Below are 25,995 nucleotides of genomic sequence, written 5' to 3' on the forward strand. Positions count from 1 at the left end.
ACTGAAACGGCAGCCCAATCACCTAATTCCTACCAGGAGATAATTTTTTCACATACATTGACGTAGTTTTGAACAGTCACCAAATAAATGAAATTAAAAACAAAACAAAACAAAACAATGCAGAGCCAAACAGGTGTAACTGGCAGCTCCCAGCAATGCGCCTGGCGGAATAAAGCCGAGACACTTCCAGGATGTTGGCTCTGCACAGTCCACTCCCCAGAAGAAGGGCAGTTTTTAGCACGGGGCAGCTAACTAGTAACTTTGTTAGGGAACGCTACTCGTAGGTAGAGCTTGCCTTGCCCAGAGGATATTTAAATGCTCGGTTGGAGTGTAGCCATCTTCTCACTGGCCTTTTACACTTAACAGGATATATTTTAAATGCCTTTGAGAAAACAGCTAGAGATTATCACATATGAAATGTAGCACTGTGGTGGTTGCCCAGATCCGGAGGGAGGAACAAATGAGGAATGGGTGTTTAACGGGGAGGAGGAGAGAATGAGGAATTAGTATTTAAAGAGTATAGCGTTTCAGTTTGGTATGATGAACGGTGATGTTTGCAGAATAGTATGAATAACATAAGTGCCACAGAACTGCACACTTAAAAATGATTAAAAAGATCAATTTTATATTGTGTACATTTTACCACAATAAAAACATACAGCATTGCTTGGCTAATAAAGATATAAGGGGTGGGGGGGGGGGAGCTGAGATGTGAAGGGAAAATAACCAGACAATAAAAAAGAAAGAAAAAGAAAAAGGAATGGAAAGAAAAGAGATTGATGGGATTGATGACACCCCCTCCCCTGCCCAAGGCAGTTGGGGTGGGGAGTGGCAGCAGTGATCCTAAAGAGGAAAAGTGGGTTTCTCCCCAACCCTCCACAGTCAAGAAGATCGTCCTCACTCAGCAAACACTGGCTGGGCACCCGCAGTGAGAGGGTGCTGTGTGTGGTGGAGCATTTAATAACTGAACAAAATTCGGGAACCCACCCTGCAGCAAATAAAGCAAATCAAGCCACTAAAAAAGGAACTACACACGAATGGCCAGAAAGAAGTACACAAAAAAGACGCACAGCAGCATTGACCTTCGGGGAAATGCAAGTCCAAACCACGATGAAGGGCCACTGTACAGCCAGTCGGATGGTTACAATCGAAACACAGACAACAGCAAGTGCTGACTGGTCTGTGGAAAAGTCCGAACTCTCATCCATTGCTGGGGGGGGGATAAAACGGTGCAGCCACTCTGGAACACAGTCTGACAGTTCCTCAAGAAGTTAAACCCAGATTTACCATACAGCCCGGCAATTTCACTCCTACGAACATACCCATGACAAATAAGAATATAAGAAATACCAAAACTTGTGCATGAATATTCATAGCAGCCTTATTCCTAATAGCCTCAGAGCGGAGACAACCCCAAAGTCCGTCAGCTTGTGAATGGACTAAAACAAAACCAAACACTGGTGCACCCGTTAAATGAAATACTGTTTGGGACTAAAAGGAATGGGATACTGATAGAGGCCAAAACACAGATGAACCTCCGAAACATTAGGCTAAGTGAAAACAGCCAGACCCAAAAGACCACCTGTTGTGTGATCCCACTTAAACGAGGTGTACAAAACAGGCAAGACTACAGGACAGAAAACAGGTTAGTGTTTGCTCGGGACTGGGGTGGGAACAGAGGTTAACTGTAATAGGGCACGAGGGATCTTATTGGAGTAATAAAACTATTATCAAGCTGAATTACGGTAAGGGTTGGTAAACTTACTAAAAATTTTTGAATTGTACACTTAAAAGCATGAATTTTATGGTATTTAAAGTATATGCCTCCATGAGTTGTGTTTTTAAAGAAAGGAGTGGTTAGAAAAAGAACTGTAATTCAGATCTAACAAGTGAAAACCCAAACACTCAGGCTGGTGGCACGTGAGGGGAAAGTAGGAAGGAAGCCACAGGAGAAAGCCCCTGAAGTGAGAATACAGGGGGTGGGTTTGAGGAAGGCCCACGGTCCAGCTTCGGTGTGGCCCAGCTTAACTGCAGTCTAGATAAAGACTGGTCTTCATTTGGTCGTTCAGCAAGTATTGACGCAGCATGCTAGACGCTCGGCTCTGTGCTGGGGTGCGTGCCCTCAATGAAATCACTTTCTAGCAGGGGAGAGTGGACATCAAAAAGAGTAGGAGTAGTTCTTGGTAGATCTGAGTATGTTGGTCTCCTGGGGTTGCCATAACAAATGGCCATAAACTTGGTGGTGTAACAACAGAAATTTATTCTCTCACAGTTCTGGAGGCCAGCAGTCCCAAATCAAGATGCTGACAGAGCCGTGCTCCCTCCGAAGGCTCCAGGGGAGAATCCTTCCTGGCTCTTCCAGCTTCTGGAGGCTCTAGGTGGCCTTGGGCTTGCACCTACATATGACTCCGATTCCTGCCTCTGTCTTTTCACATGGCCTTCTCCATGTGTGTTTCTTCTTCTTCTGTTTCTTGTGGGGACACGTGTCATTGGACTTAGGTCCTACCTGGTTATTCCAGGATGCTCTCATCTTGAGAGTCTTAGTTATATCTGTGAAGACCCTTTTTCCAAACAAGGCCATATTCACAGGCACCAAGGTTTAGGACTTGGGTGTATCATTTTTGGGGGGAGGGAGGGGTTCACAATTCCACCTATTACACTGAGTGATTTGACACTGTTCATCAGGCCCATTGGATGCTCCTACCTACATTATGTCAGTATATGGAGAGGGTGTTTTTAATATAAATGCTCTTAGTTCAAGGTTCCTCAGAATGACAGAAGTTTGTTTATGAACAAATTCACTCATCTGAGTCATGTATATTTTTAGAAGCATGATTTTGCCATTTCAAAATAAGACATGGTATTACACATATTAGGAAAAAACACAATCCAACATTAGGGCATTGCAAAAAATTTTGCACCTTTTTCAGAAGGAACATTTTTAATCACTAAGATAGATGCATCTATCACAAGGAAAGTCATACAGAAGAAACCAAACTACCTTAGTGATTTCTGCTGATAGTCGCTTGGGAAGTGTCAATGAATCAGGTTTTATTGTAATAATGATTTAACAGAATGTTCCCTCCCCACCCAGGGCCAAAAGAATATATCAGGAACAGCTGATACTGCACGGATTGTTAAATAGCTATTAGAAACACGAATAGCTGTAGATACATAACTATATAGTGAGGAGCCTGTAGTCAATTAATGAACATCAGGCATTTATAGACACAGAAAAAATAGTCTTCAAAATGGATAGAAGGACAGGATGAACACATAAAGCAGCGTGGGGAGGGGAACAGCATGGCACTGAAGGGGAAAAACGGTGGTTGCTGATTTATTGGGAGACCTGAAGGGGAAGGTCTAAACAGAAGCATTCCCTGAGGTATATCCACCTAGAGGCTTCACAAGTTCTTTAGTGAGAAGAAACTGGCATTCATAGAGGAACTTAGTATTCATGCAAAGTTACTAGTGTATTTAAATACATTTCTATCTTGCATAACTCTTTAAAGTTTGTGGTGTTCACCCTTCACAGTGGGCTCAGTTCTTGTGAGCTAAAAGTCCTCTGTTCTTATAAAGAAAACTTCCAAGTATTCATTAAAAGAGAATAATATCTAAGCTGGATAGACCAAAATAAAACGTCAGCCAAGACCCTGGTACCAAGGAGAAGTGCTGATTAGGCCCAGTAGCAACCTCACAAGATGGAACTGGGGTTAAGACCTGCTTCTATCAGATTATGCCATTTGGGTTTATAAATCAAACTCTAGCCTTTCTGACCCTTTAAATGTCTTCACAACCTCTGCAACTAACACAGACAAGACATGAATTCCTAAAATGAGGGCAGATTCCAAAACAGCACATCTACATCCATCAGGCTCTACTATCAGCACCCACCCCTTTCCATCCATGCTTCTCCACGTTTATGTCTTTTCAACAGGAGGCAATGAAACACCAGCGCATCAATGTAACTTATAGTATTGTCTTGCAAATTCTGCTAAACATTATTACAAGCAAACAAACTTTCAGCCCTGGATCCTTATTTAGATTAGTGGATGTTTTTTGACCAATCAGGCTACTCCCCACCTTTTATTTAATTTCATTGGGGTATTTTTGTTTGCTTTCTCTAACATTTTTAACGTAGAGAACATAAGTTCAGCCTTCGTATCACAAAGGAAAGCTTGAATCCATTCATTCTGTATATTCTTTTGTACAACCTCTAGTGAATCCAGGAGTGAAATATCTGTAATTATAGCTCAATATATAAATGGACATTACTTTCTGTTTTCCAAGGAAAAATTCATAAGTGACATATATTTAAATTCTAATCATTCAAGCAAAAATGTGAGAAAGTCCTCCCACCCCAGCCTTTGTGAACTGAGACATAAACAGAATTCCAAGAGAGGGGGGCTATTCCTCTGTGCCTGATCCAGTAACAGAGGGGAAGTGGTTGAGTCTGATAAATTGTGCTACAAGTTCCTTAACCTAGGCCTTAATTACAAATTCATGTATTTATTTTGAAGAGTGATAATTAGGTTGATTTCCAGATGACACATTTTGTAAACCTTTGGCCATTAACGTTCCAGCTGGAATGGGCCATGTGCTGCCTTCCCACTGACATCAGTGGAAATCTTGAGTCAAGATCAAACCTACTTTATGCCTCACTGACCTTTCTTCACAATGCACAGTGGGGCCCAGTTTCTCAGCTCAGAATTTTCAGATTGGCTTCACTGTGCCCATGGGGTTACCATTTGCAGATAACCTACGTGTAGCTATTCACTGGAGACCCTACAATAGGCTCATTGGAAATCACATCTTGGCTTCCAGCTTTCAGGAAGTTTCCTAATCCAGATCCCAAATTTCAGGAAATGCGTGTCTGGGTGACTCACTGAGGCCTCAGTGACTAGAGAGGTGGAGGAGCAGTCCTCATTTTACCCCTAGAAGTCTACCGCAGGCTCACTTCCCTCTAGAGACACACTTGGAGAATCAAACTAAGAGAGGACACCTTACCTGGATAGTCATGTCTGCGCTGGATGTTCCTGGGGCATCCGAGGCTGCCTCGTCTTCCCTCAGCAGCACACTCTCCCACCCAACTCCTGAAAAATAACAGAACAGGGGCATTGGAGCCAAGTGCATTCAGCTGCCATGGAGAGACACACCTGATGTTTTGCAGATTCCAATCCCATGTGACTTGTAAAAGAAACCGATGATCATCCCCAGCACCTCACCTGCCTGGCAGTTACCATGGGGAATGCTTCCTTTTGGAAGTGTGGGCGGTCAGCACCTCCTTTGTTTTTACCTAACCTCCAGCTTTGGAGTCCATGGTCCAAATCTTGTATCTTACAGACAGTTCTGTTCCTAGCCCACAGTAAAGAAGGTGTTCAAATGAACTCCTCCAGAATCCAGGCCTCACACTGCAGTCTTCCTTAAGGCTTACAGTGAATCCCAGACACAGTAACACACACACCTGAATCTAATTCGACACTCAATAGAAACGATTCTAGATTATTCATTGTCCTACATGCCACACACCGACTGAAAATAGCTGGGCTGTCACACTCACTGTTAAAATCTATATATGCTTTCTCTCCAAGTCTTGATAAATCTTAGTGTTCCTTTTTTCTTAAGCTGTCAGACCATCTCTAAGAGTATTTGTCAAGATACAAGATTTTGCTCTCTCCAACCTCAAAAAAGAAGCCAAGGACTCTTATTTTGTAATACCTAAAACCAGAATATAGTAAAGCTACATTAATTCAGATGTAATGGTGTGTGTGAATGGAAGTGGAATGGCCTATATTAGTGAAAACTTTGAAGTAACGACAAGTATATTTTTAAAAACATAGACTTATTGGAATTTGACCTACAATAGCTAAGATATGGAAACAACCTAAGTGCCCATCGATGGATGAATGGATAAAGAAGATGTGATAAAACTCAGCTATATATAAAAAAGGAAATCTTATCATTTCTGGAAGGACCTTGAGGGCATTATGCTCAGTGAGATAAGTCAGACGGAGAAAGACAAATACCGTATGATTTCACTTATATGGGGAATCAAAAACAAAACAAGCTCATACTCCCACAGAACAGATTGGTGGTTACCAGAGGGGTATGGGATCGGGGGGGAGGGCGAAATGGGTGAAAGGGATTAACTGTACTGGAGTGAGCCGGACTTACAGTGGTGAACACTATGCAGTGCATACAAATATTGATTATACTGTTCTACACTTGTCGCTGATGGGTGTGGGCAGCAATGGCATCTCCCCTTTCTGAGCTGGAGCGTTTAATTGTTGATGCAGGACCTCCCAAGCACCCTTCCCCTCTACCGCGGTGAACGGTAATGTTCCAGATAGTGGCGGTTCTGTCAGCCTGAGTCCCAGCATAGAGGAATGCATAGTAGAGACAGCCAACCCACAATGCCGTGCAGAATAAGTGAGAACTAAACCTTTATTGTTCTTAGCCACGGGGGTTGGGGCTGTTTATCACAGCAACATAACCAAGCCCAGCTTTAGGAGAAGGAGCCCTTCCGTACTTGCCTTTCCCATCAACATCCAGCTCTCATTACAGAGTTCTTTTAATTTTTTTTAACTTTTTGATTTTAAAGAGAGAGAGAGAAAGCGTCAATTTGTTGTTTCACTCATGTGTGCATTCGTTGGTTGCTTCCTGTTTTCCTGCCTTGACTGAATATCTAACCTGCAACCTTGGTGTATCGGGATGATGTTCTAACCAACTGAGCTACCCAGCCAGGGCCTACAGAGAGTTCTTTATATAGATCCGTGTTCTAGTCTCTAAATCAGTTCTGCTGTTTATATTTTATCTCCTCAACCAAGTTATACTGGTCCCTACTTTCTACTGTTGGGGGGCCACTCTCTGTTGCCCAGTGCTTATTGTGCAGAGTAGTTGCATCTCATGAAGGTTTCCATTCCAAAGACACGGGCATAAGCCTGCACAGTCACAACTGTCCTTGGAAATTCCTTAAATCTTCCCTGCAGTACAATACGGGCCCATACTTCAGAAAGCCCCACAGAGCCACGTTTTGTTCTAGCTCCGGACAGACCATTTCTTCTGCTAAGTATCAGATGATGTTGTTGGCTTATACTAAGGATCATGTTGTACAAAAAAAAAGCAGAATTTGAAATTTTAGAATTCTCAGGGTTTGGAGATACTCAAACTATGAGAGAGAAGGAGCTGTGATCGGGTGCAGAAACAGAAGGCTGACACCTCCCTTTGTCATCTTCACTCTGGGGTGTATCATTTAGGGGTTTTTTTGGCCACAGGTAATAGAAAGTCTACTTCATGGAGACTTAAGCACCACAGGCTTGGCTGGCTCATGTAACGAGAACTCCCAAGGTAGCGTGGCACCACAGGTGATTAATTTAGAGGCTCCATGGCCTCATGGCCTTAGTTTGACTTCTCTGTAATTTTCCTGACTTTCCTCTGCAGTCACAAGTTGGACATAGCAGTTCCATGTGTCATGAAAATATCCAGAGACAGGGAAAAGGAGGAGTAAATAAGCCCTTCCCAAAAGCACTCTTCCACACCCCTAAGCTGACCCCCAAAGCCTCACAGGTCAAAAACAAAGCGTAAGTCTATTCCTAAACTGATCATGGAAAAAGGAATGGAATTATCCAGACTGGCTTGGAGCTAATTAATCAAGATTTGCCCTATGGTTTGGGGAGGGTCTCAGCCTTCTCTGAGTGTACAGCCACCCAGAAGATGAGGACCAAAGGCACTGAACAGGATCTTGGCCAGCAAGAAAGGAGGGAAGACGTTGATGGCCGTCACAGAAGCAACCAGTGGAGTCTGTCACAAGAAGACATGCACATAGCTTGCAGTGGCGGGCAGGATCACTTCTATTTTTAAAATCTCTCTTTTATTTCCTCTTTTTGTCATTTGTTTAGCTAGAAATATGTACTTGAACTCATTAAAGTTAAATACACAGGTGATGCCAGGACTAAGCCTTACCTTCCAGTGCCAGCTCCTCAGAGTCTTAGCTCAGTGTCAGAGTGACATCTCTACCTCCGGCCCCCACTGTGAACACACAGCCCTGACCATGAGCCCCACTTCTCCAGTTGCTCATTAGGGCCTCAGCCAGGAGCTCCTTTAAGTGTGCCTTATCTGCTGATGTCTGCTCATCAGCGCTGCCTCAGAGGGCCCTTGTCAATGAGCTTGTAAGCACAGTGGGCAGGACTGGGCCTGATACCCAGTTAGTGTCACCCAGCTGTCTGCTCAATGAGAAATGTGAGTTTGGGTAGCCAGGTTGGAGGGAGAGAAGCTTCTGAGTGGGCCTGGGTAAGGGCAGAGAGTGCCCAAAGGAGAAGAGGAAGACTAAAGAAAAGGGTGTGGAGGGCCTTGGAAACAGTTGTACCTGTGAGTTGGTTCACTCTAGATGCTGAAGAAACAAGCAGACTATGATTTGCCTTGTCCTCCAGAGCCAGGCAAGGTCTGGTGGCCCTGGACACTTGCCCGCAAACCCAGAAAGAGAAACCACATGAAGCTGTGGTCAGCAGATACAACATATCTGGGTGATAAGACCCTGAACCTTTGAAGAGAGGGCTGTCCATTCATGGGCCTGACCCCAGACCCACCTTGCTTCTTGGTCACCCCCTGGCACACAGCAAGGGTGCATTAAGTGTTTCCCTAATTGAACGGGTGTCAGACAGGACCTTGAGACTGCCAAAGCTGCTTTCTCATCAGGATAGAAAGCTCCCCTCACATCGACATGGCCTTTTCCCGGTCATGTTCCTCTCCACCTCCCAAGGTCATGCTGATTGGGCAGCTGGAATGGACTGTCTTAAGAAGAGCTGAGCCACAAATAGATTGGGGAGAAAAAATCCCAGATGGTGACCTGTGTAGCCTGGCTTAGGGAGGGAACAGAGGACACAGTGCAGGGCCTTCAAGAGCTGGGCGTGTCCCTTTGGTTTGCAGGGGTTTTGGAAAAGTCTTCTCGGATGTGTCCAACCTTCTTATCCCTCCGAGCTATTCTTCTTCTCATCACACCTCTGCCTCAGCTCTGACCAGCCCACTGACCTAGACAATGCCACGAAACTGCACAGAGTCTAGAGCCCAGGCTTCCACGTTCCAGTAGGAGAACCGAGGACCTGAGATAGAAAAGATGCCACAGTCTCAGGAAGTAGCTGGTAAGCTGGGACCAAAAGAGACTAGATGGCCAGATTTCCAAGACCAGGGTTCTTCCTGGGGGCCCAAATGATACCAAACCCATTTTACAGACACAAGACTCATTGTGAAATCATTTTGCTTGATCACAATGAAAAAAATGGGGTTTGGGCCTGGTTCCCACCACATCTTAGCTCTCTTCCTCGTCCAAGTCTCTGCATAAAGTCTCAGAATCCAGACTTGCCTAGATATTTGCCCTTCTTTTAGTTGCCTTTGACTCTGTGGGTTTCAAAAAACCGTACTCTGTTCTTGGAGGAGTTCTCAGCTGGGTGGTCATTAAAACTTAGCGGAACTGCAGAACAATGATTTGCCTTTAAACACTCTGGTTCTGGGAAACCCCACCCAAGGATAAGCTGATGGGGCTGCTTCCTCAGAATGGGAAGCCCTGCCCTAGGGTTTGGAGGACTAGAGCAGGATGTAACCCCACCCCAGCCCACCCCACTGCAGGTGGTGGTTCATCCTCGCATCCCTGAGCCCCAGCCTTCTCTTCCTTGGCACTGATGGAAAGCTAGGCCCTGGGGCCTCTAAGAGCAATGGTGGCGAGAGCATTTCCCCCTCTCTTGGCCCCTCTCCCTGCGATGAGCTCATTGGGAAAAAGAGAAAGGCCCACCCTTGGATGACAAGTCATTTCCTCAAACTCACCCAAAGGTTGTTTCCCCTTCCCCCACCTCTACGTGCCCGAGTAAGGGAAGCCTCTCTGGGTGCCTCTGAGGAGTAGATGTTCCGGTTGCTCCAGATGCACAAAGATAAACCTCAATACCTTGCCAAGCATGCCCCCCATGCCTTCTTAACCCCACTGCTCTCGCCACCACATGGCCACAGTAATACCAGCCATGGCAGCTTACCTGTACCGAGGACAAACTGTAGGTCGAGGACTATGTCTCTATGTGTATCATCTCGTTCAATTCTCACATGAGACAGGTACATGAGGCAGGTACGATATTATCCCCACTTTACAGAGGAGAAAACTGAGGCTTAAAAAAATTAAAATGAAACTACTATGTAATGGAACCAATACTCAATCCAAGCACTCAGACCTCAGAGGCTCTTTGCCTAACCAGTCACCTTACTACCATTCAAAAGATTAGTATTTCTTCTGTTTTCAGAGATACGAGAGCAGGAAGCCTGAGGATTCTGTTCCCAGAAGGGAAATTTTCTTCCCTGTGGTTCCAGCTCAAGCTGGCTCAGAGCTCACGACGCACAGGTCATTAAAGGTTTTTGTGGTGAGGCCTCTAGAGAGATATGGAGCCCTGGCTGGCACTGAACCCAACCCAGCGCAGTTCAGCAAACATTCACTAAGGGTTGACAGGGCATCTCCGTGGCAGCTAAGATGGGCAATTCTCCCTTCATGCAGGAAGAACTCCAAGGCATGGATCCCAGAGCCATCTAGTTCTACAGAGGGCGACCTGAGCAGCAGAGATCTTGAAAGATGGAAGAGGATTAAGACTTTATAAAGCACCTAGTGCCTCCGAGCTCCACTTTGGGTTTAGACACCCCACAAAAAAGCCAGGACAAACGCTGGGTGATCTGAGAAGCAGCCATGCATGGGGAAGACGTGGAAACTTACAGCGCTCAGAAGGTTGTTTGCCGCTTCTCCCGGCCCCTCTGCCTGTCAGCATGAGGTAAGAAGGACAATGCTGCCGCCGCTGCCGATGATGATGATGACAACGGCAGCTATCATTTCTTGAGTGCTTATTATGTGCTCTTTGTTGTGTTATATTTAACATATATTTTTTGCAAATGAAAGTAGACACTACTTTCATCCTCAAGGTCCAGATAGCAAAAATGAGGCTGAGAAAGGTAAATAATTTGCCCAAGAACACCCAAGTAATGGCAGATCTGGGATCTGCAAAGGCTCTCCAGGGCCAGTGTTCACGCTGCCATGGGCTGTTGCTACGCACCTCTGCTGACCAACGTGCCCTTGACCAGAAGGGCAAGAAAGACACCTGTCTTGAGATTGAAAAGATACATGCATACACGTACCTGCTCGCCATATGTATATACTCTGTGTAAGCACATGCACATGCACACGCACACACAGACATCTATGTGCATGCCTTTTGACACATGAAGACCACATGTGCACACATGCATAACCCATGTGCCTGCACATGCATGTGTGTACTGGGACATAAAGCTGCAACGATTTTTCAGCTACCCCCATTCCCTGTGCACTCTGGCGCCTTGGACCCCCGTTAAGGAGAAAAGACCCTTTTTCTGTCCCAGCCTCTGGGAGTGGGTGGGGAAACTGGGGGTTTCACTTCCAGCTCTCCCCTCAGGGTGCATTTTAAGCAGCCTTCCTTGTGGGAAAGGGGAAGCAGACTCCAACCGCATGAAAATGAGAGCACAAAAGGAACAGGGTACAGAGTTTAAAATGAGTGTTACAAGACCCTTGAGGCCCAAACCAATTTTGAAAATGGCTTGTTTGGGCTGGCCTGAACCGTTCCTCCGAAATTAAAGCCATTTTAGGCAACCTTGCTACCTGCTGCCGACCCAAGGGACTGTTCGCAAGCAGGCTCCCTACGCAGAGGTTACAGAGTCGGCAGCTCAAAGCCTTGTTCCCCTCTCAAAGTAATCTGAAAATATTACCACTTAGTGGGGCTTCTCCCCGAGTCCAATAAAGGATTCTGTTGTATTCTGTACAACGTCCTGATTTTTAGCTCTGTCAGCCTGCTTTTATGAGGCTGGAAAGATATTTGATATCATCCCTAAACAACCTGATGTAAAATTAAATAAAAACCCAAGCTACCACCTTGGATCCAGTTTTCAAGAACAGGCGATGTGCTGCTCTAATTCATAATTAAAACAGCAGGAGATGACAGGGGCACATCTAAGGCCCTTGGGCTCTTTGGAGGGTAAACTTCCCTCACTGGTATGCTGTGACTTTCCCTTTCCTGGCCGTGAAAAGGGCCATTGGCCTGGAGGCACTGTGGAGAGCATGGCCCATGGAGACATGAAGAAGCTGGTCTCTGCCATGTTTTACCCAGCTGACCACCCCCACCCCCCAAACCCACAGCCAGCTCCAGCCTCGTGAGGCAAGGTCCCCCAGCTCATATGTCTTCCATACCATCAGCATCATTATTTTTCACAAATGTGCCTGTGTTCACATCACTCCCCACCTGGACCTCATTCCTTTGCATTCCTACTGTGTGCCCTGCACTGTCCTTGGGCTGGGAACACCTGGGTAGAAAGACCTGGTCCCAGCCCTCAGAGAGCTGGACGTCAGGGAGGTGGTTTTCTCTCTGGGCCACCTGATTTCTAGCACTGCTCCTTTCCTCACTGCATGGGGCCTTCCCCCACTAGGTGGTCAGGATGTTACATTTCCTGGCTGAGTTCTGGGTGTCCTGCCAGCAGAGCTTCCTCCCCTTCCCCTGTGGAGGGGCTGTGGTGGTGTCAGGTGACCTGTGGGAGCTCACCCAGCCATTCAGAAAACCCAACTGAATTAAGGAAATGTGTAGAGGAAAGGATATTTTTAAAAGAATCCTCTGGAAAGTTCAGGAAGGTTCTTAGGGCAATCATCAGAAGTTATCGATGGTGACCCATCTAGCTTGTAGACATGCTTTAATCTGCAAAACATTGTTGTTTTAAATGACTTAGTTGCCAATGTTTAAAATTGGCAACAAGAATTTACGTGAACATCCAAACATCTAGTTTCTCCAAAAAAAAAAAAAGTTTTCGCAAAACTGGGCCCGGCATCCACAGCTCTGCATGGTAGCAGCAGATAAGAGATGCGATTGCTTCTTTGACTGCCCTCATTACCCATCATACCCTACGGCTTTACTTGTGGTTTGACGTCACTCACTAACAGTAACAGTCTGGCCCCTGACGGTATCTGAGTCTACCATCCTAATCTGCTTTAATTCCCTCAAAGTCCCCCATGAGGAGGCTCAGAAAAGTTGTGAACTAATCCCACTTCAAATTCTTTTTGGAAGAAGACATTTTTAAGTAGATTGAATTTAAGCCATCAATTTAAAATATAATTTGGCTTGGCCAAAGCTGGTTAGTAACTCATTGTGGAAACTGGCAGAAGAACGACATGACCACTCCCTTCACCCGCCTCACTTTCCTTTACCTGTAAAATGATGATAATCATAACAAACTCAGGGTTTGGATGTAGATTAGCTGAAATAGTATGCATCACTCCTCAGTTCCGTGCCAGGAACAGAGCAATTACTCAAGGAAAGGCATTATTATGATGTTTATGCTGTGATGCCCTAGTGGCTTCACTTTTAAATAAACGACTTCTAGGAATACGCAGCCTCACAAACTGTGGCTGAGAAGAGCGTTGCCAGGAGAAAGAGCAGAGGTCCAGATCGAAAGAGAAGCTTTGAAAACCTTCATGGGGCTGGGATCATAATTCACGCCTCTACTGGGTTATCAGCTAACTTCAATTTTCCCAAATAGTGGTGATGACTTCGTCCCTTCCTTACCCCTCAAATTATGGTCCTTAACTAGGCTTATGTAGAAATGACTTTAGCTAGGTGGGAGTTTCTGACTCCCAGTTTGGAGCAGATTGAGGGGCCTGCAGGTGGAGAGGTGGCCAGCCAAGGTTAAAGCCCTCATGCCCAGTCCCTAGGATGTGACTATGTTTGGAGATAGGGCCTTTAAAGAGGCTATTATGTTAAAATGAGGCCATTAGAGTCGACCCTAATCCAATGACTGGTGTCCTTATTTAGATGAGAGTATTTGGACACATGGAGACCCTCCGGGGTGCATGCACACAGAGAAAAGATCATGTGAGGACACGTGGAGAAGATGGTCATCTGTAAGCCAAGGAGAGAGGCCTCAGAAGAAACCACACCTGCCAACACCTTGATCTTGGACTTGATCTAGCCTCCAGAGTGTGAGAAAATAAATTTCTGTTGTTTAAGCAGCCCTAACAAATCAATCCAGCTGGGTACCACGGGGTCAGGGCATAAAACAGGACAGCCTCTGACTGGCAGCTGATGGGTGTGGGGCAGTGGGCAGTTCCCAGAAACAAGTCCATGGTAGGATGTGGGATCAGAGCCTCCACCCAAAGTCAGAGAGGGAGAAGGAGCAAGACCAGTGATGCAGGACGGGGAACAGAAGGTGGTCAGGATGCATCCCAGAGACAGGGCCAAAGGCCTTGGCTGGGATGCTAAATGCTCTTAGCAGGCTGTTTGCACAGAGGTAGGGGGAGGGTTGTTTTATCTAGAGGGTTTGAGTCTGAGCTGCTCTAGGGCTGAATGTGTTGAAGGCAGAGGATAAAAGATATCAATTAATTTTAATATTATTTCATGATCCAGTGTTTCCTCCCCCGCCCCTCCAATTCAAGAGTATCTGTGTGATAGAAAACAAACAAGCCTGATGTTTCTCAAGTTTAAAGTCCCATTTGGGAGTTCGGCTTGATCCACTGCAGATGTCTGGAAGCTGAAACACAGACCCTGCTTGACTAGACTTTAGGGATGCATCCGTAACTCGCATCAGGGCATTTATCTCCCAAACTCTTCTCACACTATCATGTGCAAACTTATCTACTTCTTCCCTGGACACAGATGCGAGATTTTAAAGCACCTGCAACTGAGATGACACAGGATCACTCTAGTGGTTTGATATGTGATGGGGACAAACGCCATTTCTGAGTCCCTCTCTTCCTCCCCACGGATGCCAAAGCAATCTGGTCTTGGCTGATTCCATGTTTTCCTCTTCACTACCCTTAAAGGAGGGATTAGTATTTGCCAATCAGTATTAGCTAGGTATTTATAATTTATATTTTTAGAAATGAGTAGGAAAGACAAGCTGAAAAGGCAGGGGGAAAAGGGAAGAGAAAACCAAGAGACAGATATTAAGCTGCCTAGATTTTAAATAGATAGGTAGGAGGGAGGATGGGAGGATGGATGGATGGATGGATGGATGGATGGATCTACCTAATGGATAATATTTATCTACCTATCCATCCACCTACCTACCCATCTACAAGGGGGACCCCCCCAAAAATGGAGTTATCTTCTGGAGGGTTGACCCCTGTAGCACAGGCTTCCCCTACTAGGTGAGTGTTCTAGGAACCCATCTGTATCAGTGTACCAGCTGGCATTGTTGTGAGAGGCTGCCTTCAGCTTCAGTGAATTTTTTTTTGAAGACTCTTTCAAGGTCTGCCCATTTCATCACAGATGATTTACGAGCACACCTGCCCAAATCGCACTGAGTGTTCAGCAGTTTTTGACCAAAACGGCATGATCCCCATGCCTCACCCTCCCTAATCACCCAATCTTGCCCTGAGTGACATTTTTTTCGTTCCTCTGATGAAAAAAAAGTCCTCAAAGGGAAACTTTCTGCTGACGTGGAAGAAGTGAAACAAAAAATGACAGAAGCACTAAAAGGCATCAAAATCAACAAGTTCAAACACTGTTTTGAGCAGTGGAAAAGTCTCAATAGGTGTATCACACCAAATGGAGAGCACTTTGAAGGTGACTGAAGTTTAAACATGTAAGAATGAATGTACAATTTTTTATAAATAAATTCTGGGTTTGGGGGGCCCCCCTCATATATCAGTCATTTGTGTCTGTCTATCCATCTCGCCACTAAGAAACACCATTAGTTTGAGGGAAGGAGCTAAGGAACCACAGTGGACAGCTATTACCTTGTCCTCTCCAACACTGATTGCTATGTATTATCTTAATAACACCCCAATTTTCCTTTGGAGTGCTATGCTCCATTCCCAGTCTGTGTGATTCAGGTGCAGCTATCTACAATCTTCACCTTCCCTCCTCAGGAGGACAGCAGAGTCCCAGTGACAAATTTAGGATAAGCATGTGACAGATACAAGATGACAAAGTTGGCCCAGCAACAGTCAGCCACAGCCCTTCCCTAACACTTGCCCAGTGAGTTGGATAATCAGCTAAGCTCTAACCCTAAGCGTCCAGCTTTTCCAAGAAGGAAGCCAGCAGAGCAGAAGGCAACGCTGAGGGAGGGACTCCAAGTCAAAGAACGATTACTAGACGTCACAATCTTGAGAATAAGTAAAACCTGCTTTGCAAAACTATTCTGAGTTAGGATTCGGTCATGTGCTCCCCAAAGAGCACTGACTAAAACAGAGAGTCTCCGAGAGGTGCAGCTGCAGAGGACAGAAAAAGGGATCTTCACGGATGTTCTTCGGAATTAAAAGGAAAGATTGGCATTCCTATTAGTGATCTTCGGAAGCTGGACTCTGTTTCTGTGCGTGTGACATTTCACCAAGACTGGCCGAGTATGGTCCCAGGATTTAGTAGAGCTCTTCCCAAGAGGACCCGTGGGATTAGGAAGTGCTGTGGTTGGAAGAGACACCAGAAGCCATCTAGTCCTATTCTCCATTAAATGCTCACATCTCTTTGTATGCATCTTGAAAAACAACTCACTCTGATTGTATTGGTAGGAAAAAAGGAAGTGACTACCATAGAGGCAGCTTGTTATGAGTTGAATTGTGTTCCTGAAAAAGATATGCTGAAGTCTTCGCCCCGGCACCTTATATATAAAACGGGGTCCTTGCAGAGCTAATCAAGTGCGGATGAGGTCATCAGAGTGGGGTCCAATATGATGTCCAATATGATGACAAAAAGAAAGACAGATGCACAGAGAAGGCCACAGGAAGACAGGTGGAAATTAGGGTTATGCTGCCACAAACCAAGGGGCGGCCAGGAGCTGCGAGAGGCCAGGAAGGATCTACCCAAAGGGTCCTCAGCGCGAGCAGAGCCCTGACAACACCTTGGTTTTGGACTTCCGGCCTCCCAAACTGTGAGAGACTACATTTCAACCCAGAAAAACACAGGGCTGTTTTAAGTCACCCAGTTTGCGGTACTTGGTTATGAGAACTAATACATAGCCCATTCCATTTTTACCGAGTTTCACGTTAAAATGTACTTCTGGATATTGAGCTAAAATTGAACTCTATGCAACTAGGAGCCCTAGCTCAGTTTTCTGGAGTCAGACACTTGTCTACTTCCACTGCAAAACAGCCTTCAAGTGTCCCAGGCTGTGATTACGCCCCAGCTGAGATGCCTCTGTGTTTCTGTTCCTGGGCCATGCCCCTCCTGGTGCCCCTCGAAAACTGCTGTGGGCAGCCACTGAGCCTTTTACTTTTTCTTTAGTGGCCAACCAGAGCTGCAATATTCAAGCACCGTCAGTGCCTTCTTCTTTGAGATGTGAGCTAAGGAGGGTTTGGGATCGCAGTTGCTACCTCTGAAAATCCTCCAAAGTGACACCTTTTCATTTATACTCTTAAAGAAATATGATGATGATGAAAACTATGATGAAAAACTGTTAGAGGAAGAAGCAACATCCTTAGAGGCAGAGAGAATGTTGCCAAAGGCAGCATTTAAAAAATACCCTGGCTCCTTTCCCTACCAGGGAGGCAGGGGTGCTTCTTAGGGAACCAGTCCCAGCCCCCTATTTTAAAAGATTTTATTTATTTGTGTTTAGAGAAAGGGAAGGAGAAAGAGAGGAAGAGAAACATCAATGTGTGGCTGTCTCTCACATGCCCTCAACTGGGGACCTGGCCCACAACCCAGGCATGTGCCCTGACTAGGAATTGAACTGACTTGGTTTGCAGGCTGGTGCTCAATCCACTGAACCACACTAGCCAGGGCATCCACTCCTTGCTCTCTGCTTTCAGGCCCCTCCCTTCACAGGCAGAACTAGAGGGAAGGCAGAATGGCCCTCAGGGAGCTGATAGCCCTGGGCCTTCACTTAGAGGAAGTCCCCACTAACCAGTGATAAAACCCTACATTAGTCAAAAGCAAATCACTCTGCACTGAGGGGTTATCTGGAAAAGGGAAAGAAAGCCTGTCAACATTGCCTTCTTCCTTTTTCTCCAAGAGTCAAAATATTACCCCAGAATTACAGGTTTCTGGGCACACTCTGATGTCACAATGAACAAAGAGGCAAGGTGTTCTGACAAATGGGCACCAATTTCTCACAGTGTCACTGACTCCGATTATGCACCCACACCCAGAGGACTTGTAGCTTTGGTCTGATGCCTACTGGGATAAAGATACTTTTCTCCTGCCCTGGCTGCTGTGGCTCAGTGGACTGAGCACTGGCCTACAAAACAAAGGGTTGCCGGTTCAATTCCTAGTCAGGGTGATGTTTCTCTCACACATTGATCCATTCCCACCCTTTCCTTCCCCTCTCTCTAAAAATGAATAAATAAAATCTTTTAAAAAATGCCTTTGTCCTATCCAGCCAGCGGTCTTCCATTTGCTTTGATGGGAGGTTATGTTTTTGAGCCATTTAAAAAGGCAGCTCTTGCAGCGTGGACTAAGACTCTGAAGAGCGGGTTCTGGACTCTCCCCTGGGGCTCATCTTTACATGGGGGTCATCTTTCATGGGGGTCACTTATGGAAAGAGTTTTGACAGCACCACATGGAAATGCGTGTGCATACTGTGCTACCCCCACGCGCCAACACAGTGGAGGGCAGCCCACCGTGCTGAAGAGCCCAGCCTCTTCATCAGGACTTCTGTAGCCGAACCATAGGAAACAGGGAAGGAGCAGTGAACTAGGGGTTTGCTTCCCCCTAAATTCTTTCCGTCCTAGAAGAAGAAGAATTTAGGGGGCAAAGCCCTGTATCTTCCCCTTCAATGGCTGCGTAGAGAAACCATTCTTTTTAATTGTTTAAATTTTTATTTAAAAATATTTATTTTTCCATTACTGTTTACTTTCAATATTACTCTGTATTGGTTTCAGGCGTACAGCACAATGCTGAGACAATACTTTACAAAGTGTCCCCCAATAGTTCCTGCACCCACGTGGCATCACACAGTTACTACAATATATACGGACTACATTCCCTGGGCTGTACTTGACTTCCCCACCACTATTTTGTAACTGCCAATTTGTACTTCTTAATCCCTCCGCCTTTTCCACTCAGTCCCCCGACTCCTCGCCCATCTGGCACCACCAGTCTGCTCTCTGTGTCTATGAGTCCGTTTAGAGAAAAAATTCTTAACTCAGGTGCCAGTTCAGTGTTGGGGATCTTTGGGAGGTATGATCTATGTTCCCACATGGCCGACTTACTACTTAGATAGGATGAGAAAAGATAATCTAGAATATACATACAAGAGAAGTGTGGCAGAAAGCATCCGTCTGTGAAATAGAGCCCATATGGTCCAGGTAAGCTACCCTCCTCCACATGGCCCTGTGTTTCACTAAATCAGTCATAGAAATCCCATGCCCCTCTCCAGTGACTCATGTAGGGCAGGCACTGGCCAATGAAACTGAAGGAACAATGAAACAGAAGCCCGATTGGGACCTTCGGGAAATCTTTTCTTGTTCTTTAAAATGATGAAGAAACTCCTCTCTTCTTCTACTGAACATTGCCATGTCTAGGAGGATCAGTGATGCCTGGACTGAGGCAGCCTCTTTGTGACCATGAGAATTGCCAGTTGATGACACAGATGAGCCCCTCGGGATGACAGAACAGAGACATGGAAGCACGCTGGGCCCTTGAGGATGTCCCTGTGTTGTGAAGTTAAACAACTCCAGGGCAGCCCCACCGCTGGAGTTCTTATGGGTCATTGTATTGCTTCCTTATTATTAAAGCCAATTGAGATATAATTTTCTGTTACTTGTAGCAGAAGAACTCCAGGAAACTATAAGATCATTTGTAATCTTTGACATAATAATTTGTTTTGGAGAAGATATATCAAAATAATGACAAAAAGATTAAAATTTTTCATCCCAAGCTGAAAAATGCAGAGGCGTGTACACGAAAATCACATTATGAAGAAGGAAAGCAGAATATAAAAGGGTCAGTACATCATCCTAACCTTGTAAATATTCATACAGTTTCTACCAAAGATCACGAGAAAATTCAGCTTCACAGTGATAGCTTATCAAATGTTCATTAGATTGTTTCTATAAATTATGACTCAAGTCGAAACAGTCACTTTAAACATTTATGGGAAAGGAAAAAGTATCAGACCCCAAATACAAACTTTTGCACAAAATAAATGGCAGAGAAATGACTGTTAAGGAGGGGTGGTATGTGCTTTAGGAAGTGCTTCTCGAACGAGTCATTCGACAGGGATTTGGAACTCTATCCCCTGATGCAATTTCCCATTACAATAACCCAAATGTGCGAAAGGCCTTTTCAAAAAATGTCAAATGCACAGACTTCAAAGGAGAGAAAGGAGAGGGGCGAGGAAAGAAGACTGAGGGAAAACAGTGCAGGAGACCATCAACATCTCTTACACAATAATCTCTGAAAATAAGGCACAAGCACAGCCTGGGGCTGGCTTTAATTGGCACAGACACAAGGGAAATAGAAAATCTAAGTCAGAGAGGCTGCCACACTGAGAAGGTGCCTGCACCTCTCTGCCTGCACATCCCAGGAAAGGTTGGGCAGGGAAAACGCGGACAGGAAGGAAACTTGTCAAATTTCCATCTGACAAAAGGCTATAGGGTTTGTATGTTTGTTTGTTTTTAGGGTGAGGGGAAGGGAAGGAGAAAGAAAGGGAGAGATATCAATTGGTTGCCAGTTGTACGTGCCCTGACCAGGGTCTGGACCCGCAGCCCAGGCATGTGCCTTGACTGGGAGTTGAACTGGTGACCTCTCACTTCTCAGGATGACACCCAACCACCTGAGCCACACCGGTCAGGGCTATAGGAATATTTCTGTAGCAGGTGATGATAGCCCTTTATTTTTGGAATTCTTCTGTCAAGTCACCAATGAAGGTGAATTCTTATTCATGGTATCGACAGCTAAACTAAGACAGATCAGAAAATCAAGGCCAAGAAAATCACTGCAATATTAGGAAGTTCCTTATGAACTGCAGCAAAATAATTCAAGAAAACATATTTAATTACCTTAGTTAAATGCACTTTTCCCCCTAAGATTTCTGTCATTAGATTTCTCAAATGTTGATTCAAGCAACGTAGGATATCAAGGCTTTATTAAATATGAGCTTTTTTTAAAAAATTTTGAACTACAGCTTAGGGTTGTTTTCAGATCTGGATGTGGTGAGGGGGTCACATTTCTTTTGAATTTGATGGAAGTATTCCCAGTTGCAACCAGTTCGATGAGGTGAAAAGAGACGTCAGGTTAACTGAAAGGTGTACGGTGGAATAAAAGAAATTTCAGAGAGTTTTAAAAGATAATTAGGTGCAGAGAAGAGCCTAGACACATTTTCCCTTGTTACAGGTAGCAAATATTTAGCGCAGGAATATTCTCCAGATGTGCCCTGCTTTCTAAAAAGTTAATGCACTAAATATCTAAAGTTGTAGAGCAAACATTCTTTAATTCTAAAAGGAGGGGCCTTGTATTGTCTTTAAAAGGTCAGTTTCCTGTGGAAATAGACATTCGATTTGTAACAATTACACATAGAAGGAGAATTTCAGAAATGGATTTGTTACTTTTTTTTAATTTTAATTTTTTATTGTTATTCAATTACAGTTGTGTGGCTTTTCTCCCCATCCCTCCACCCCACCCCAGCCAAACCCCCGTCCCTCCCCCACTTCCACCCTCCCCCTTGATTTTGTCCGTGTGTCCTTTATAGTAGTTCCTGTAGCATTTGTTACTTAAAGATCCATGTAAGAGACCAGCAATATACTTCACTATACTACCGTATTTTTGGGACCATAAGATGCACCTAGGTTTTAGAGGAGGAAAATAGGAAAAAAAATTTTGAGGCAAAAAATGTGGTACAATATTTAATAACATAAATAACATATTTCATCAATATAAATGTAAGCTACATTTGCACTATAAGACGCACCCCCCTTTTCCTCCCAAATTTGGGGGAAAAAAGTGCATCTTATAGTCTGAAAAATACGGTAATTTATTTTAGCCACCCACTAGTATTATTAAACTAGGATTAAGGATCTCAGAGTCAATGGAGAAGTTATCTGTAAAAAACAGTCAAGACCAAAAAGAAGGGTGAAGTCACGTGCACATTTGGTGAACTTTTAGTATCCCGTCAGAATTATTTGTTAAGTGAATGTCACTTTTTGATATTGAAAAAAAGCATTAATTATGGTGACAATCAATTATATCTCAATGCCTCTTTTCTGCCTATGATTTGTTTGATGCCACTGGTCACCTTGACTCACAGAGTTTTTTTGTTTGTTTTTTCCTCATCTAAGGACATTTTTTCATTGCTTTGAGAGAGAGAGAGAAAGGGATAGAGGGAGAAAAACAGAAAGAAACATCAACGTGAGAGGGAAACATTGACCAGCTGCCCTCTCCTACGTGCCCAAAATGGGAATCAAACCCCCAACCCTTCTTCGGCCTGCAGAATGATGCTCCAACCAACCGAGCCACACCAGTCAGGGTGCCTCACAGAGTTTTAAACTGAAGCACCTTGTGAATAACACGTATCCTGAGAGCCTGGCCCGAGTCCAAACTTTGCGTCTCCAGGCAACAAGGGGTGTCTCCCCGCCACAGGGCTGTGCCTGGTTTCTAAGCACATCGTAGTGCACAGCTGAGCCCACAGGAAGATCAGAGCCCACAGCACGCGGAAGCACTAATTCAGGAAGGCACGGGCACCCCATGTCTATTGTGGCGTTATTTACAATAGCCGAGATACCTGAGTGCCCATCGGTGGGTAAGTGAGTAAGAAAGTCGTGGTACACGTGCACGACGGAAAGCTGCTCGGTTACAGAAAGCACTGGCAGTTTACCGTTAGCGGTAACTCGTATGGACCTTCAGGGGATTGTGCTAAGTGAAATTAGACAGAAAAACACAAACACCATATGATTTCACTACGTAGAATCTAAAAATCAAACAAAGCTCATAGATACAGAGAAAAGATTGGTGGTTGCCAGAGGGAAGGTGGGTGGGGTGGGGGGTGAAATGGGTGAAGGGGGGGTGTCAAGAGGTACCAACTCCCAGTTATAAAATAAATAAGGCACAGAGATGCACCAAAGCGTACTAGAGATGTGATATAGAGCATGATGACAAGAGCTGATATTGCTGTATGACGTGTAGGAAAGTTGCTAACATAATAGATGGTAAGAGTTCTTATCGCAAGGAGAACTTTTTTTCTTTTCTCTCTATTGTATCTATATGAGATGTCAGAGGCTAACTAAACTTATTGTGCTAAACATTTTACATTTATTATAAAATAATATATGTATTATTTTATACACGGAGTCATCTTCCATGTCATCCATAGTCCCCTTGCCAGGACAGATGGGGTCTGGTTTTCACGGACCTTGAAGACTCTCAGTGGGTCAACAGCCATTGGGCTCTTTGTTGTTAAAAACCAAACCAAACCAAACCAAGGCAAAGCAAACCAGAACAAAGAACTCCCTCCCTGATCTCCGTCCCTGTCTCAAGTTAGATGCCAGGGAGAGATTCGCCAAGTTATATTTGTCTGTTAATGACTTCTTAACCTGCTTGGAGGCATTCCCCGCTCAGAGCTTCTTTATGAAAGTTTTGTGGCCGGTGGGGGCCCCACAGACAGCTCAGACATACATGGGAACCCACAGTAAATGGCCAGACCACAGCCCAAACTCAGGTTTTCTGGCTCCACTTCCCCATGCTCACAGAACTTAATCTCTGCTTGTCTTTCAAAGTCAGTGCCTGGAACCCAGTCGACCAACAAGTACGTACTGAATGTTTACGGCCGTGTGCAGGATGCTGAGGGAGGATGCAAATGGATGTTATTAATCACAACTGAACCTGCCTCTAAGCTGCTGACATGAACTTGAAGCGTTAAGAGAGCAGAGGAATGGAGGAAGGAAAGCAGCTTTGGATAGCAGCAGGAGCCGGTCTAGGGTGACGGGAGCCGGGGCAGAGGCCTTAGGCAAGCTGCTTGGTGTTCCTGAGCCTCAGTCTGCAGAAGGAACATGGAGAACTATTCCTAAATTATATAAGTCCTCTCACTTGATCCCCTAAATTGCCTTGAGAAAGGAGAACCCTCCTCACAAAAGAATTGGAGCTGCCTAGTATTGGAGGTGCTCTTAACCCAAGCGATGACAAGGTTGATAACACCTCATTCTATAGTGAAGTTCAAGGTGACTAAATGACTTTGTCCAAAGACACTAGAAAATGTAAGCCCATCGTCCAACATTTCATTCTCCTCTTCTTACCAGGGTAGCATCCACTATTTGCAAAGTTCCTAGGACCTGAGAACCAAGAGGAGTAATGGTGGAGAGGCCTGCTACAGGCGTGGGCACAGGTAAGGGCTTAAACAGCACAGAGCCAAAAGCTAGGGGGACAAGTTTTGAGCACTTGTGGTACCGCCTTTCCCCTCTTTTAGGAGATCGCGAGAACACCTGTTTCTCTCCTCTGGCCTTCTAACAGCAGCTTGCTCCTGGGGGAGGCCTGGGGGTGCCCACACCTGCCTGAAATTGGGCAGGAGGATTTAGTTCAGGAGAGGGATGGATTCTGCACACAGACCTAAACCACATGCTCTCATCAGCTTTAACAACAACCAAACAAACACCAACCCTCATTGTGACTGATTTTTCAATCGATTCTAAATTTAAAGATTTAAAAGGGACTTCAGAGGTGTTCTCAATTATTTTTCCCCAAACCCAACAATACACAGGAAACGGGCACAATAAACATCGTTCCCACTTCACTCCTTTTCTTTGCGTTAAGATGTAGGCTGGTTCTGCATAGTCCCATTAGTAGGGGGTAGTTCATTTACTGAGCCCTGTTGTGTCCAAGCCCTGTGCTAGGCATCGAAGAAACAGAGATAATAAAGACAATGGCCAAAAATAAAGTTCCTGGGAAGACAGGCACAGAGATAGGTAAGCCAATATGGAAAGTACAGAGATGAGTACCTTTCTGCAGAAGTGTGTGTGTGTGTTGGGGGGGGGGGTTGCTATTGGCATTCCCATTGGAAGAGAGACAGGCAACAAGTATCCCCCACTGCCACACGGAGTTCCTGAAGCTACACACACACACTCTGTACCTCAGATTCTTCCTCCACCCTCATGACCAGACTCTGAAAATAGGAGACCAGGAGCAGAGAGGCATGTAGAGAAGACAGGAAAGGGAACAAAGAGCTAATGACGTCTGCCTCCTGTCCTCGGTGCCCCTTGTTCACCACTCAGAGAAATGGAGTCGAGCGTGTGCACGGTGACACAGCCAAGTGACTCGGGAAGACTTGCAATGATCGCTCCACTTATTTAAAAGAAGCCCTGGGTGCCACAGATTAAGACAGACAGGAGTCTGGGGGAGAGCGTCAAGGAAATCGAAGGGGACAGCAGGACGGGATGGAAGAATCTCCGCTCAAGGATCCGGAGGACGCGGAGAGGCCACAGGGCAGACCGATCATTCTCCATGAGGGCACCCTGCCGGGACGATGGAAGCCGTGGACTGGGACAGTCTGGGCTGGTATAGGAAGCAAGTCCTCAAGCGACCATGTAAGGAGGGTGGGGACAGTGACTAGCTAAGACATAGGTGCTCCTTCTCAGGGAGCTTTACAAACAGCTTTGTGAGTGACTGGCTGGCTGGGGACAAGGCCAGAGGCCACCTTAAGGCGTTCCACTTCACTAAAATCACTGAGTGCAGGCAAGCTATTTAACCGGCGGCAGATGCCCAGCAGCTGGCTGGTGGGTGAATGAATGCATCAGCCTGGCCAGAAGAACTCGGCTTTTCTCAAAGCATGTGTGATACCCTTGCCTTGCCTCCCTCTGGGACCCACAGAAAATTCCTACCCAGTTCCACTGACGTCGATGGCATGCCTTAGCCTGCTTTCTAGACGGTGACCTCCAGGAAAGCTGGGGCTGTCCTTGCTTACCTGTCTCCATTTACTATAGCTGCCATTTACTATAGTGCCTGATCTTGAGAAGGTATGCATCCCCCCATTCCCTCACCCACACACCTGTGGACTTGTTTTCCTGTCCAGCATCTCCTCTACTATTTTCTGAAAAAC

General features: G+C 45.3%; 1 protein-coding gene and 1 long non-coding RNA gene across 9 annotated transcripts in view; one reads left to right on the forward strand and one right to left on the reverse strand.

Annotated features, from left to right (window-relative positions):
- Positions 1 to 25,995, reverse strand: part of PALM2AKAP2 (PALM2 and AKAP2 fusion) — a 406,552-nt gene that overhangs the window by 119,312 nt on the left and 261,245 nt on the right. For all 6 annotated transcript variants that reach the window (XM_045195065.2, XM_045195066.2, XM_053921891.1 and 3 more), the window contains one exon: positions 5,008 to 5,093. In XM_045195065.2, the coding sequence (XP_045051000.2) occupies positions 5,008 to 5,093 (86 nt within the window). The remainder of the gene's footprint in view (positions 1 to 5,007; positions 5,094 to 25,995) is intronic.
- Positions 10,466 to 25,995, forward strand: part of LOC123479697 (uncharacterized) — a 29,707-nt gene continuing 14,177 nt past the window's right edge. For 2 of the 3 annotated variants that reach the window (XR_011651115.1, XR_008426550.1), the window contains exons 1-3: positions 10,466 to 10,796; positions 13,851 to 14,017; positions 24,203 to 24,288. This is a non-coding gene — a long non-coding RNA (uncharacterized lncRNA). The remainder of the gene's footprint in view (positions 10,797 to 13,850; positions 14,018 to 24,202; positions 24,289 to 25,995) is intronic. The other variant, XR_006655395.2, reaches the window with a different exon arrangement.

Source organism: Desmodus rotundus, chromosome 1, assembly GCF_022682495.2.
Source record: "Desmodus rotundus isolate HL8 chromosome 1, HLdesRot8A.1, whole genome shotgun sequence".
NCBI classification, from domain to species: domain Eukaryota; kingdom Metazoa; phylum Chordata; class Mammalia; order Chiroptera; family Phyllostomidae; genus Desmodus; species Desmodus rotundus.